The 16,287-nt window shown below is 44.3% G+C and overlaps 1 protein-coding gene across 3 annotated transcripts in view; it reads left to right on the top strand.

Annotated features, from left to right (window-relative positions):
- The window catches only part of cidec (cell death inducing DFFA like effector c), a 389,787-nt gene that overhangs the window by 270,362 nt on the left and 103,138 nt on the right, over window positions 1–16,287 (top strand). For 2 of the 3 annotated variants that reach the window (XM_077199198.1, XM_077199197.1), the window contains exons 1-3: window positions 12,582–15,467; window positions 15,848–15,924; window positions 16,081–16,222. In XM_077199198.1, coding sequence (XP_077055313.1) covers window positions 15,875–15,924; window positions 16,081–16,222 — 192 coding nt within the window. In that variant the 5' untranslated portion in view covers window positions 12,582–15,467; window positions 15,848–15,874. Of the gene's footprint in view, window positions 1–12,581; window positions 15,468–15,847; window positions 15,925–16,080; window positions 16,223–16,287 lie in introns of those variants that run through there. The other variant, XM_077199199.1, reaches the window with a different exon arrangement.

The raw sequence follows: 16,287 nt of genomic DNA, 5'->3' as shown, positions 1-16,287 counted from the left end.
GTCCAATTCTCACGATTAACTATGCCTCAATAAACTCCTAATTATTTTCTTATTAATAGTTAGTAAGGTAGTTGTTACCTTTAGGAATTGGGAAGGAATTGGGAAGGATTAAGGGATGTAGAATATGGTCATGCTTTATAAGTACTAATAAACCAATAGCCAATATCCTAGTAATATGCATGCTAATAAGCAACTAGTTAGTAGTGAAAACGTACTTGGTTACTAACGTAACCTCGGTTCTCTCTAGAGAGGGAATGAGTACTGCGTAATATCTTACGCTATGGGGAAAACCTCTTTTCCACGAGATATTGAAGACAAAAATTATCCTTAATTTTGAATTAATGGAAAAACGCGTTGCGGCAGCATGCAGAAATAGGCAAGACGGCTCGCGTGCCTATTGGCTGACCTGCAGCAATAGCAGCAGCCTATCGACAGAGGCCCTGCGTGACGCCATATCCAATGAGGGCGCTTCGCGCTCATTACGTCACGTCCCGCCAGAATAGGCTTGGCCTTGGCCTATAAATATAGCTCGATAGGCTGATACAAACTGATTTTCATTGCCGAAGCGAACCAGAGCGTGTTGTAAGCACGGAAGAAACGCAGTACTCGTTCCCTCTCTAGAGAGAACCGAGGTTAAGTAAGTAACCCAGTACGTTCTCTTACGAGAGTATCTCTCGTACTGCGTAATATCTTACGCTGTGGGGAACACAGTGTAACACGCCGTGCGTAATGGGATCCAACACCAAAGTCCCAAGGGCAGAAGCCCGGGGCTCATATAGTGCATAATCACCTTAGACTCACAGAGAGTCAGGGAAAAGAGGCTAGAAGTGTCATTCCCTATCAATAGCATCCCACGGGAGCTAACCATATTAATAGTGCACCACGCAGCCAGGGTGAAAGCTTTCAGCATGAACTGGGTGGCAGTATGGGTTTTTAATACCCATGGAGCTGTTCTACTGATCAGTGAGCGATGCACAGCAAAACTCAGCATTCTGAGCCAGTGCAGCGGGGCAGATAGTGCTGAATTCTAGACCGACAGAAGCTTGGCCTGTAAGGCGGGAACCTCTAGGTTATAAAACCTTATAAATGTAGACGGCGAGCCCCAGCCTGCCGCCGTACAGATATCTTGCAAGGTAATCCCGCTAGACCACGCCCACGACGAGGCCACGCCTCTCATGGAGTGCGCTCTGACACCCAAAGGACCCTGCAGGCCCTTAGAAGTGTAAGTCAGCGCTATGGCATCGACTATCCATCTGGACAGGCTCTGTTTTGATGCGGCCAGTCCCTTAGAATGCCCGCCAAACAAAACGAAGAGCTGCTCAGTCTGTCTGAAAACAGACGTCCGGGACACATAAGCTCTCAGTGCCCTGACGGGGCAAAGGAGACTCGCGTCCTTCTCCTCATTGTGAACCGGAAGGGCGGACAGGGAAATAACCTGGGCCCTGAACGGTGTGTTGAGGGTTTTTAGGCACGTACCCGTGCCTTGGTTTGAGTATGACTTTTAAGTCTTTAGGCCCAAACTCCATACATTTCGCGCTTACCGAAAGTGCTTGTAAGTCCCCAATGCGCTTCACTGAAGCGAGAGCCATAAGAAACACCGTTTTGAAAGACAGATGTTTCATGTCTGACAAATGGATTGGCTCAAATGGGGCACCTTTCATGGCTTCCAAAACCGTAGAAAGGTCCCACGCAGGGACTGAAGGGGGTCTGGGAGGGTTCAGCCTCCGAGCTCCCCTGAGGACTCGCACGACCAGGTCGTTTTTCCCTAGTGACTGGCCAGACGTCGGTTTTGTAAACGCTGCTATGGCCGCCACATATACTTTGAGCGTGGATGGGGTTCTGCCCTTATCCAGCAGCTCTTGAAGGAAGGAGAGTACTTCCGTAACCCCGCAGTCTATGGGTGAAAAGCCCTGAGCTTGACACCAGGCAGAGAACACAGAACATTTAGAGGAATAGAGCCTTCTAGTAGACGGGGCCCTAGCCTGCGTGATCATGTTTAACACTCCCTCCGGGAGGTTAGCAGGTACCCGTTGATGGCCCATGCATGTAGGGACCATAGATCTGGCGAGGATGCCAAATCGAGCCCTTTGCCTGAGAGAGGAGGTCTTTTCTCAACAGTATAGGCCACGGGGCAGTGCTGGGTAGCCGCATCAGGACTGGGAACCAAGCCTGGTCCGTCCAGAGTGGAGCCACGAGCAGCACTGGGCATTAGTTTTCCCTGATTCGTTCCAACACCTGAGGCAGGAGCGAGACGGGGCGAAAAGCATAGAGGGGGCAGCGGGGCCAGACGTGGGCCAGCGCATCCCTGCTCTTGGAGAAAAAGATCGGAAAGTGAGCGTCTTCTTGGGATGCGAACATGTCCACCTGCGCTCTGCCGAATGTCTCCCACAGCAGTCGGATCGTCTGCGGGTGCAGTGACCAGTGACCATTGTTTATGGACAGTGTGTCTGGTCCCAGAAGCGGGGGGCACGCTGATCACAGCAGGCAGCCTGGCCGCGCTCGACTTCTCTATGACAGTTTGTGGAGAGAGGGCGAGCTGGACAAACCCCGTGGGGTCTAGCATGTCTGTGAGGGAATGTGGGCGCGGGACAGCGGGCACACTCACTGCACTGAGAAAACCGTCGGCCTGAGCTGACTGAATGTGTGCTGGTTTCGTTTTTACAGAAACCGTGGGACATGCATCGTGTAGTGTTTGGGGGCACTGTGTCGTGGGTACGGTTGGGTACCGAAACGCGCTGCCAATAGGGAACCGGTTCCGACGTAAACGGCATTAACCAGACCGAATAAGAACGAACATTTCGGTGCCTGATTTCGGTGCCTGACTGTCTGTGTCATGTGGGGCACACACACAAGGTCTCTCGCTCTCTCTTTGGAGCACAGTCTGTTCTGTTCTGTTCTGTTCTGTTCTGCGCTCTTGCTCGCTCGCTCTAGATTGTGGGAGATTTTAACTAATTTGCGGGCATCAGGGAGCCGTTATCAATATGCGGGAGACTCCCGGAACGTCTGCTGATAGCGAGGGGATTAATGAAGATGCCGAAGACAAAACGCTCCAAGGTTTGGCTGCATTTCACGTGTAAAATTACGCGTCAGAACACCCTCTGGGTGTGCCGATTGTCTGAAGGCATATAGAATCACGCTAATGCATTGGCTGATGGCGCGGGCGCCGCCTCGACGCTACGTCGTCATATTATATTAGCGCGCATCATCTGCTCCTCAAATTTCTCTGCCGAAAAATGAAGTTTGTCGCCAGCACGAGGATCTTGGCAGCGAACGCAGGTTCTCGTTCCCTATTCAGAGAACATAGTAGAACACACTAGTAACCAGAGACGCTCTCTTTCATATAGGTTCACTCAACGCTGCTTAGCTAAGACGCAATGGGAACGAAATACCAAACTCGCCAAGCTAAGCGCTGCCGTAACTATTACAACGACCAGATAACTTACATGACTGGTTCAAGTAGACAAAACATGGGAACCTGGAGCCATGTCGAGATTAGATTACCCTGGTATTATTAATCTCCAGTATTATTACATTGTTTGATACAATATTGTTTTATTTGATATTATGTAAATGTGAATTTTTATTTTATATTGGTTTATTTATTATTACCATATGTTACTTGTATTTATATTGTTTAAAGATTTAAGTTAATATTGTGTCCAGTTTTGCCCTGTAAATAAAAGGGTATTATTTTTTGACAAAGTGTGTGCGGTTTTGTTTTCTTAAGTACCGTTTCAAGAACCGTTTAAGCACTGGGTCGTGTAAAAAATACCGAGTAGGTACTGGTATCGGATAAAATCCAACCGATACCCAACCCTAGTCGTGGGCACATTCACTACATTTAATGCACAATCGACATGAGTCGATTTTATTCGTGTTAGCCCTGTACTGTGGCGGCCTGTGTCTGTGTGTGGGAACTGAGACGTGGGCATTCTTACAACACTCATAACACCATCGGCCGTGGCCGGAATACCAGAAAATACACTCTTTTGGGGATTTATCTGGGTCGCCGTAAAAATGGCGTTTGTGTGCAGGCAAGCGGGCTGTGGTACCGGCTTGTTTACCGCGAAATACACTGGAACAGTCACATTGTTTGGAACTGAATGAGCGAGAAGTTTCGGTGGAGTCTGGCCGCGGCGAGACTTAAACACCGTGGGCCTTAGCTGACTGTATGTGTGTTGGTTTCGTTTTACAGAAACCGTGGCACATGCAATGTGTAGTGTTTGTGGGCACTGGGTTGTGGGCACATTCACTACATTTAATGCACAATTGACATGAGTCGATCTCATTTGTGCAAGCCCTGCACTGTGGCGGGCTGTGTTTGTGTGTAGACATGAACACTGGGCTGTGGGCATTTTTATTACACTCATAACACCATCGGCTGTGGCCGGAATACCAGAAAATACACTGCTTATATGATTTTTCTGGGTCGCCGTGGAAACGGCATTTGTGGACCAAGCGGGCCATGGTACCGGCTTGTTTACTGCAAAATACACTGGAACAGTCGCATTTTCTTGGAACTGAACGAGCGAAAAGTTTCGGTGGTAGTCTGGCCACGGCGAGACTAAATTTTATCTACTGCGAGAGCTGGGATCGAACACGGGTCTCTCGTGCGTAGGCGTTGGGTTACGCCACTGAGCCACAGGGGGAAAGTACAAAAGCTTAAATTAGCTCGAGCAGATAAGAGAGCTTCATCACAGTTTCGTGTGTGTTGGCGTTTGTTTGCAGGCGTGCGTGTTATACAACAGGCTCAGTGCTGCAATATTGACATTTTAAGCCGTTCAAACTAAGAGGAGCTGAGAAATGTTTAAGAAATGGAGATTGGTCCGGCCTCGGTGGGACTAAAACACACTCTTTCTTCATTTCGCCGGTGACGCATGCCCACGAGGGGACGGGGGCGGGGTAGCTTTCTTATAACGTAAAGAAAGCTAGCCGCGGTTTTGATGCTGGCCCGTTTCCCTGATGACTCGCGGGCAGAAGGGGGGAGGTCCACCGAGCTCGCCCAATCCTCACTGTCCGACGCCAGGATAGAGCAGCTGGCCTTCTCTACAGATGCAGCTATCTCGTCATCATTAATGGCGAAAGCAGCGGTGCGCGGCAGCCGTTGTCCATCAGTGAGCGACTCCATTGAAGCTGGTGAAGCTGGCGGGCGAACCGGCGAGCTTTCACAGGCTGGAGAAGGCTCGGGGACCCGCTGAGTACGGCGCTTTTGCGGCGCGGCACTACAGCGGGCGGGAGTGCAGACTCGGAGAAAAAATGCCAGGCGAGTCCTCAGAGTCACCATGGCAATAGCTTGCAATGATGGCAGCCGCCGTCAGCGAGCACTAGAGCTGCATGATCCTTACCCAGGCGGTAAATGCATATGAAATGGGGGTCCCCGTCGCTGAGTGCGGCCCGGCACAAGCCACAGGAACGAAGCATCTTTAAAAAGACGCTGCTCTTTTAGATAAAGAGAGAGAGAGTGTGATCGCGACGGCGAACACACTCTCAGCAGAGTAAAAGGATATTGACGCCAGAAAGCGTAGCAGGTACGGCGACCGAAGGCGGCGAGGTGAAGGCCAGCGACTTCAGGTTCAAGGCTTGTCCCGCAGAAGGCTTGTTCTCGACGGCGCGGCTTCTCACTCTGGATCCAGCGATGCGTGAGCTTCACTGAAGAGATGAAAACCAGTTTGTATCAGCCTATCGAGCTATATTTATAGGCCAAGGCCAAGCCTATTCTGGCGGGACGTGACGTAATGGGCGCGAAACGCCCCCATTAGATATGGCGACACGCAGGGCCTCTCTCGATAGGCTGCTGCTGTTGCCGCAGGTCAGCCAATAGACATGCGAGCCGTCTTGCCTATGTCTGCATGCTGCCGCAACGCGTTTTTACATTGATTCAAAATTAATTATAATTTTTGGCTTCAATATCTCGTGGAAAAGAGGTTTTCCCCATTTCTCCTGTGTATATACACACCCCTGTGTTTCAGTCTTTTGTTGTCAGTCGTTGTCTTGCGAGATACTCTCGTAAGAGAACTAGACCCTAAACTAAAGTGTGGCCCCAACAAGGAAACAGGAGATGCAACAGCCTTACAAAAACAATTAAAGACAACGACTGACAAAAAAAGACTGAAACACAGGGGTGTGTATATACACAGGCAAAAAAAAAAAGAGGCTATCTAGGAACAGGTGTAGGTAATGATCTGTCATAGTAACAAAAGAGGGCAGCTATGGAAACAAAATATAACAGGAACTAAACCACAGGAAATGTAACCAGAAACAGCAAGGCAACAGAATATTACAATAATACTCCTTGAATACAAAACACATTAGACACAGAGGATATTGTGACAAAGACAATAAAAATAGTCGGTTAAAAATATATTTGGGGCATGGGGGTTTGGGCTCAGAAATCAGGCTCTAAAGGGACATTAGGAAATGGAAATAAAATATGAGATGGGAGGAAAAATCATATTTCAATGCTTTAGCATTCTCTCACAAACATATAATTGGGTAAATATATTGTATATAATTAGTGGGCATCAGGGACCTGCTATCAATATTTGGGGTGTTGAAATCACTTTTGAATGCGTACTCGCTATTTACTTTCACTTTCAAATTCGCTATCATGCGTACTCTATATCTGTATAGGAGGTGGCAGTATTGGCCACACATTTTAAAAGATAAGATATTTGTCAGTGATGCTCAGGATCTGTTGCACATCTAATCCTCCAGCATTGTCCTGTCAGACATCTTCTCCTTGCTATCTTCACTTGATAAGTGAAATATGATGTACTTTAATGTAACCGACTACCGCAACAAACCTAACCATATCCCTTAAGGGGCTTCAAAAAATGCTTTTTATTTTTCTGTGCCTTTCCAAATTCGGATTTAAACTTCGATCTGGAATCACTGAGTCTGGACAGTGTGTTAGAGTTACATTTATGGATCTTCCCCTATTTTGCCGGTGTTGCTTCCGGTCTTTTCTGATTTGTATTTTGCTCTCCAGTGGGCCAGTTTTGGAAAATCTCTAAAATTCATAAAAAAATCTATGAAAGTCTATGAGACATGATATGCAAAAACAGATCTATTTTCATATAGAAATACTGCCACAACACAGGAAGTTCCTGAAGTTCGCTTTCTGGGGCGAAGCTTATCAATATTGGGTTCTTCCATTCGGCCTAGCCTTATCATCCCCCACATACACAAAGTGCATGGATGCAGCACTGGCCCAAACTGCGACTCCAGGGCATCCGCATTTTGAATTACATCACAAGATTTGGCGTCACGACACATAGATGTCATTCTAGTTCATCTAGTTTCTCTAGGGTTGAGACTCAACGTCAATAAGAACATTCTCTCTCTTACCCAGAGAACGACATACTTCGGGGTCATATGGAATTCGATCATGATGCGTGCACAGTTGTCTCCCACTTGAGTCAAGTCAAGTCACAGCACCCTGAGTAAAGTCAGGCTAGGCCAAGATCGTTCTGTTCATCAGTATTAATGAACAGTGTTGGGGGTAACTTATTACAAGTAACTTGAGTTACGTAATCAGATTACTTTTTCAAGTAACTAGTAAAGTAACGCATTACTTTTTCAATTTACAACAAAATATCTGAGTTACTTTTTCAAATAAGTAACGCTAGTTACTTTTTCACATTTATTGACTGACAGCTCTCCTGTCCCCATGTTGAGATAAATAAAGTGAGGTGTTGTGTGCATTTGAATTGAACATGCATTTACTCATCTCACTTGCACAAAAACATTCAGTATTCCTCAAAATGAATAAAAACAGTCAAATGCAATCTCAGAATTTTGTGCAAAAGTTTTATAATTAACTATATTAAATTACACAAATATACTTTATGTATTTAATCTCACTTTATTAACCAATGTCTTTGCTGCTGACCTACAATGATCTAATTCAACCATACTAATAAGCAAAAATGACTTTAGATTAGGTTTAGAAATAAGAGTGTTGAACTTCCTTCTCCTGTATCCTATTGTTATTTAATCAAGAACAGCAGCAGCTGAAAGGTTTGTTTGAGCGGCGCCCTCTACTGTACAGTAGTAAATATGCATTTCCTTCAGCCTTAGGCTTATTCATTTAACTTTTGATGTGAAAGGGCCTTAACAATTGGCAAAAATAGATTGTTTTAGCTGTTAAAAAAAAAAAACAATCCCATGCAGGTGAGAAAAAGTAACGCAAAAGTAATGTAACGCATTACGTTCCGTAAAAAGTAACTAAGTAACGTACTTAGTTACTTTTTTGGGGAGTAACGCAATATTGTAATGCATTAGTTTTAAAAGTAACTTTCCCCAACACTGTTAATGAATATTGGGTCTCATGGCGTCAGCATCCACAGTGATCCCTTTGGGCCATTTTCACATGAGACCATTTCAGTTGTGGCTCAATGCTAGGGGATTTCATCCTCGACAGCTCGCCTTGGGCGATTCCGGAGAGGAGGGACTTTCTGTCTAAAGTGCAGGGGACAATATTTAATCCCTGGCCTGAGCTGCGGAACCTTCATGTTTGCCCCCTGAAGGGAATCAACTGATGCTTCCCAGTGAGATGGAGCAAAGGTAACCACGTCGGGAGGACCCGCATCCTGATCTATTGGCTGGTGAGGTGCAGAGAGACTGACTTTGCTCTAAGCATTGGTCTGCAGTGGCTGAGGAAACTGCATGTCCTCAAGAACCAACACTCTAACCTGATTGCGAGTGAACTGCTGTGGAGCATGGGGAGGGGAAGGATTCATGTGTTGTCCCTTTCACCTACTCACTGTTCACTTTTTTTTTGCTTTTTCAAGGAATTTGTCAATCATTTCATGAGGAACATGGGCTGTTGTTACTGGTGTTGTAAAATTGTCCTGTGTATGAAAACGGGAGTTATCACCAAAAGTTATTGGGGTAAATAAATAGCCTATTTGACAGCTTCATGCTCTATGACAAAATTGTTTAATTATAAACCGATCCATAACCATTATTTTGTTGTACATTATTCAACACGCCGTTTAAGTTTAGGCTATAGAGATATTAAAAACTAGAAACTACTATTTAGTTCCTTTAACCGCTTTAGAACTGGAACCGGTATCGTTCAATTCTATGACAGCTGTGTTGCGTTCAGTCCAAGATGGCGGAACTGCAGCTCTGCGCATGGGTGCGTTTTTGTTGCAATGTAATGTTCTATTGAGTTTCGCCTCTTGGTACTTCTATACTCTTTGCCTCAGGGCCACTTCGAAGTCCTCGATGAGTTCTTAGCGGCGTGCTGGTGAGTGGGCAGTGCCACCTTCCTGCGTGAAGACATCCTAGGAGGCCAGGCCCGGCACTAGAAGGGGCTGATTATCTGCTCCTCCCGAACTTTGTTAATACAATATAATTTAATGAAACGCGCAAATTCTGTCGCTAATGTCAATCACTATACAATATCATCATGATATGGCCTGTAGTCAAGAAAGAAGACCCAAAAGCAGGAATATGTAGCAAATCAAACTTTATTTTTTATGGGGTAGCCTGTCTGATTGTGACTCCCAGCCTAATGGTGTCCCGGACCGGCATTGGCCTAAATAATTTGTAACTAAAACTATTAAAAGCATTTAAGTTAAATAATATAAAAATAAATCGGGCCTATAATATTAGTTTGAAAAAAAATTACGAAAATTAGAAATGTTGCCCTGCAATAGACTGAAATAAGTTTAGGTTGTAGCTCTAAAATTATTAACTGGAAATAAATAAAAACTTAAACTAAACTTAAACATAGATAAATTATATATAAATAATTTAATATAGCCTAAATTAAACCTAAATAGCAATAAAAAAATTAAAATAATAAAAAAAGCACATAACATAATTGCCTAAACTAAAATCACCACGGAAACTAAAAATAAATCTAATTCAAAATCAAAATATTAATAAAACTAAATAAAAAAGTGTAAATAACAATGCAGGTGTATTAAAATATTAATAAAACTAAATAAAAAAGTGTAAATAACACTGCAGGTCTCAGCGCGACTGGCCAACCGGTAAAATAAAATATCCGTCCCGCGGCAGACGTTAAACCGAGGTCCTCACTCTATGTGGTCACAAAAAATCACATGATGTATTTTGAAACGAGTAGGGGTGTAACGCCGACATCCTGGCCAAATTTGCCCAGTGGCCTCTGTCCATCATGGCCTCCTAATCATCCCCATATATATATTGTGGCGGACTACCATCGTTCCGACATCAGTCGCCCCTGGCAATACACAGAGAAAAGCTGACCAGCAATCAACACACACACCTGACAGCTATCTCCCTTCATCCCGACATCAGTCTCACTTGGCAACACACACAGAGCAGCTGTGACGGCCATCGACCAATTCATCACTGGGGCCATATACCCACCAGTGAAGAAAGACCAGGCGAGTTTTGATCTCCCAGACATTCACTAACGTCTGTTTGCCTTCTGTTTACCCTTTTCTCTTACAGAGAGTGATTAATGAGAAGGAACCTGGAAGCCTTCATAGAACTCTCTGCTGGTCAAGCTAACTCACTGCTGTCTGGCTGTAGCTTGCAGTCTTCATTCCATTTTTTCCAGCACTCTCACAACAGAAGCACAAGAGCACCAACACTCCTTCAATCCTCACTATTGCACAGGAAATAAATGCATCCGGGTTTAACAACTTGTTTGCTTTCCTTTTCCCCCAAGCCCCATATATACTGTACTAATTGGCTCCATCACTCTGTCTCCTCTTCACCAATAAGCGGGTGTGTGGTGGGCATTCTTGCACAATATGGCTGCCGTCGCATCATCCAGGTGGATGCTGCACATTGGTGGTGGTTGAGGAGATTCCCCCTTCCATGTAAAGCGCCTTGAGTGCAGAGAAAAGGGATATGTAAATGTAATGAATTATTATAATTATTATAAATAAAAAATGAAAAATAAAATAATAAAAATAAATTAAAGAAATTATTCATTCTGATCTTCTGTTTCGTTAATAAAGTTTGATTTGCTACATATTCCCACCGTCTTCTTTTTCACTAGTTCACACTTACAAATAAGTTAGATTATTTCTAACTTATCTGCTGTCCGGGGAGAGGGCTCCGAGCTCTGATGTTTGGCCCAAACCCAGAGTACTCCCCCCGTATTGCTGGATAAGAAGTAACCAGGTGAGTGTGAGAAGACGGGGTGGTGGAGGGATGCTGAAAAACTGTTGAGGAACATTGGTGAGTCAAATGACTGTATATATAGGTCTCCAACTCAGGCTGATTGGATAGACATGTTGATTACTAATTGTCAACAGCTGGTTGGAATGATGTGATAATTGGATCAATTATTTGAACGTGCTCCTCCCGAACTTTAATAAAACATAATTTCACTAGTTCACACTTACAAATAAGTTAGATAGCATAAATGGTATGCATAATTGGCGTGCTGTCCGGGGAGAGGGCTCCGAGCTCGGATATTTGGCCCGAACCTAGAGTACTCCCCCAAAAGTTGCAATAAATGCGGGACAGCCGCCAGAAATGATGTTGATCTTGAACATCCAAACCTATGGTGCCAATCGTAGGGAGGGAATTTAGTCGTTGGATGGGGAGGGCTTCTTGCATCGTCAGAAGGGAGTTGATTGTCGTGGCATCGGATGGGTGGCCTCGCTGATGGCAAATTGGATGGAGAATTGAATGGTCATGGGGATGGAAGAGGAAACACTCCTGCGGCAGTGAAGGTGAGTTGGATGGAAAAACGGAGCTCCTGCGGGAGTGGAGTAGATGACACTGCTGCGGCAGTGGACCAAACATGCTTTCGATTTGCTTTCCAACTATCCTTTGGACAGAGAACTGAGCTCCTGCGGGAGCGGAAGAGAATGCTGCTGCGGCAGTGAAGGCGAGTTGGATGGAGAAACGGAGCTCCTGCGGGAGCGGAGTAGATGACACTGCTGCGGCAGTGGACCAAACTTGCTTTCAATTTGCTTTCCGACTATCCTTTGGACAGAGAACTGAGCTCCTGCGGGAGCGGAAGAGAATGCTGATACGGCAGTGGAGCAAGTTTGGATGGAAAAACGGAGCTCCTGCGGGAGCGGAGTAGATGACACTGCTGCGGCAGTGGGTCAAACTTGCTTTCTGAATCAACTGTTCATAGAACTGGGCTCCTGCGGGAAGATAATGCTGCTGCGGCAGAGGATCAAGTTTGGATGGAGAAATGGAACTCCTGCGGGAGCGGAGTAGATTATGCTGTAGTGGAAAGACTTGGTTCTGACTTTCTTTCAAATTATCCAATGAGCCATTTGGCTGGAGAACGAGCTCCTGATGGAAAGGAAGAGATGATACTGCTGCGGTGTTGGAACCAAAGCTGCTTTCAACTTGCTTTCCAAGCTATCTGAAAGGTGTTTTGAATATATATATATAGTGCGGGAGTGAGCGAGTAGTGAGCGAGTGAGTAGTTGCAGACATGCAGGTAACGGCAACGTTGTCTTGAGCATCCCCGGGAGATAAAATTATGGCAGATTTGGTCACGAGATTTGGAGGTGGATTTAAAATCTTTGGATGGTGAGTCGAAATGTACTGGTCGTGGGATGTAACTGGTAGATTTTCCCTGAGATGCAACTGGGCAATGGGGAGATGAAGGGTTAACCAGAGGACAGTTTATGGTGGAGTGAGCGAGTGCTCTGCATACTGCACAAGAGATGTTGCGGCAGCCCAGGAACACTCTGTTGTGGAGGTCTGTGTCCAGTGCACCCCAGTAAGGGCACTGGTTCCATTGAGCAACGTGGACAGCGCATTTAACTGAGAATAGTTTATGGTACTTATAGAAATGAGACCCTCCGTAAGATAACGCAAGCTCAGAAATTATCGCGAGATTATCGCTCAGCTCACGTCTCCTATGGGGGAAAAAAATGCCACGATGATTTCGCTGTAACGGTTGAATGCGATTGAAAATTCAGTGAAAGAAAGGAGGAGGGATGTATTTTTTTTTAAGTAACTGAAAAATCGCCTACTTCTATTTGGCGATTTGAAGCGGATTGAGGAAGTAAAGATAGCAGGGAAGATAAATCAATGTCTGCACCTGAGAGGATCTGTGTTCTGATGTTGTTGGCTACTGGGGTTGGTTCCAAGGCTGTAGCGTTTGGAGGGATGGGCATCGGTGTTGCATCCATGCTCACTGGACGGGAGAGAGAAGAGATAAGTACACAGTATGTCCGCTGGGAGACCCATGCTCGCTGGACGGAGAGAAACGTAAGTGCTCTACCGGAAAAGTGCTCGTTGCGTTCGCTGTGAGGCTAAATGCTCGCTGGACAAAAAGAGAAAACAGGAAAGAGGAACATGATTACTCGACCGGGAGATTTTCACTGCGTCCATTGTGAGACCAAATGCTCGGACGGAAAGAGAGAGACCCCCGGTGGACGACCCAGGGGGTTTTAATCAATGAGGATTTGGTGGGCTTTTTTTTTTTTTATGTGGAACCGGTTGGTCCTGATATAGCTTTGGAAAGCATCTGAGGACCATCTCCCAAGAGCTTGGATCTGCTGTTGGGAGAGGCCTTTTTGAGCTGCTGAAGTTGCTGCCCCGATACGGAAGGAGTGACTTGAGAAATTCTTTCCTGGAATTCCTGGCTGTTGTAGAACGGATCACGACCATAAATCTATTCATCCTTGCTGTGGAGACTTGTAGGAAAGGTGTACTTTGACAGGTCAAAGATTAATATTTTATGATAATTTCTACTTTTCACACCGTTTTGAAAATAAAACAGTACAGTATACAGTACTCATAACTTCAAATTTGATTATAATTGTATTTCATATAATATACAATAATGCAATTTTTACTTGTTATCAAATGTGATAATTGCTAGTTCATTTAAAATATCAAAATATGCTCCCCATACACTTACCCTGTTTTAAATGAAATAACAATATTTATTGTCATAATATTGTGAGATTTAGACCATTATGGAAACAATAGAGAATGAATCGACATTCACTGTGATAGATTTGCGCTTGGGTAGCATTTTTCGACAAGGCAGCACAAATCTTCAGACTCTGCTATCGATTCGAGCTACGGTAGCATTTTTCGACAAGGCTGCAGAAATTGTCAGAACACCGGCGAAAAGCAACGGCGGATCCCTGGTGATGTTTGTTTCCTCGTCAGATGAAGAACTTTGGTGTGACATGGTAGCAAGACGGCGAGCCAATAAAACATCATTTATGGCATGATGATACTGCCAATAGTGATTGACATTTCAGCACTTTGTGGAGACAGCAACATTAATAGTTATATGCACATACTTGCACGCACTTAGAGCTCAGAAGTTCAGGAACAACCTCGATCCATCTGGAAACACCAGGTCACTGCATTCCACTGTGATTCATGAAGAGTTCGCAAAGAAGCCATTCGCCGGAGATGTGTTAAAAGATAGCAGAGTGCATTCATGATTATTAGGCTGCCGGTATAATATAGAGTAATAATAAATAAGTCAATAAATAAATGGAAAGGAACAGGGCCGCGAGCCAAATCAGTCGCCGTACATGTAGTGGCGCCGTACATGTGAGTCTGGCTCTGAGCCCAGAAACCAATCATCTATCCGTGAATGCTTAAGAGAGGGGTGAGGATTCCTCTCTGGCCTGATGCTCGCGGCAGCCTGGGCAAGAATGTTAGCCTCAGTCTGAGCCACAACACCAGACCCAACAAGTCCAATCAAGTCATCCGGCTCCGAAGGCATAAGCCAACCCTCAGATGCTGTGATTGATAACTCATCCTCATCACGAGTACAGAATTAAAAATTAAACTCATCCACAAAAGAACAAGTACCACAACGTCCCTATGGCACAGATCTTGGCCTTCCGAGGGAGAAAGATGCCGACCACATTCAGAAATACATGGGTGGAAATCTTTAAAAATACGCTGTTCTCTCTTTTAGAGTATTTTACTCCTTTAGATCGCAGTCAGAGTATCTAGGCGAACTTCCCTGCACTTATCTGTGCATAGGTGGGGAGACTGGCTCCGAAGAACAAATCTGAAAGAAGTGGCATGTAAATTCTCATTTACCTTTTCTGAAGTAATCAGGCGCGTGTTTGGGGCTCCCAAACACTTCTGAGAAATAAAGTCAGAATTGTGAGATGTAAACTTGCAATTGAGAGATAAACATTCTGCAATTATCTTTAAAAAGTATTATTGTGTGATGAAAACAAGTTTCAATACAAATGATTGGCCTCACTGCTATATGGGCTATTGGATGTGATGTGAAGTTCTTTTGAACACAGATCATGCACTACAAGCATATCAATATATCTTTTATTTGTTGTGGAGTGATGTGAACTGGAACTGAGAGGCTTAGACATTATTGCTCAACACAGCATGACCAAACACTCTTGCTGCCAGTGTGGAGCAAAGGTGAAAAAAAAATTGTTTTGCAATGATTCTCAAGGCCACAAAGAGATGAGACAAGCAGATTTAATGTAAATTCGGAACAATACCAGAGCAGAAAACGGAGCCACAGAGCTTTCTTTAAGGTATTATGTGATTATTAGTATTGTATTAAGGTTTCTTGTAAAATAGTAATACTTTTTTACAATAGCTAGTGAAGTCAAGAAAGCTAATAAGATCTATCCTTATATGTTCAGGTTTACAAAAGAGTTTTAGCTTTACAATAGATTTTACACTCTAAATATTTTAATGTCTTAAAATAATATATTGTATGGACAGAATGGACAGAAACTAGATGTACTGTTCACAGTATCATTGTCCTCTTGTCCTATGTGTATTTAGACAGTGCTATGTGTGTCCCTGTTTCTTATTGGGGTAAGGCATTGCTTGTCTATGATTATCTACTGTGAAGATATGATATTAATGGTATTTATTTACTTATGTTATATTTTCTGTATTTTTGAAGGTTACTGGAGCTATACAGTTGATTCCAATGGACAATGCCAAGAAATCTCTTGATGTGTTCTCAACCTCCCTGTCAAAGTAACAGTGTTTGTATTATTATTGTCCTTTTATATGCAATGTTTTGTTCTATTAATTCATAATTAGAATAAGCTTCTTTATATTTGTTTGTGCAAAACTGGGAACTGAGTTTTCAAGCAAGCCATTTTGTGACTATGTGTGTTTCACTGTCCAAAGATGCATATCAGCCTGTGGTTCTATGACCCAGCAGCTCTTACGACGGTGGACTCAGCACGCCAGACCCTTCCGGGTCATCGACTCTGATCGCTCCATTAAGAAAGGTATCATGGCAAGTGACCTGAGAGACCTACGGAACAAGGTGAGGACAGCAATTAAAAGGTTTGAAGAAACAAAAATAATCATAAATACCGTAATTACTTGTTT

This window comes from Siphateles boraxobius, unplaced genomic scaffold, assembly GCF_051911475.1.
Source record: "Siphateles boraxobius isolate OS27281-9 unplaced genomic scaffold, OSU_SipBor_1 41, whole genome shotgun sequence".
Classification (NCBI taxonomy): domain Eukaryota; kingdom Metazoa; phylum Chordata; class Actinopteri; order Cypriniformes; family Leuciscidae; genus Siphateles; species Siphateles boraxobius.
The sequence above is the reverse complement of the archived record's forward strand: the minus strand, read 5'-3'. Positions and strand labels throughout refer to the sequence as shown.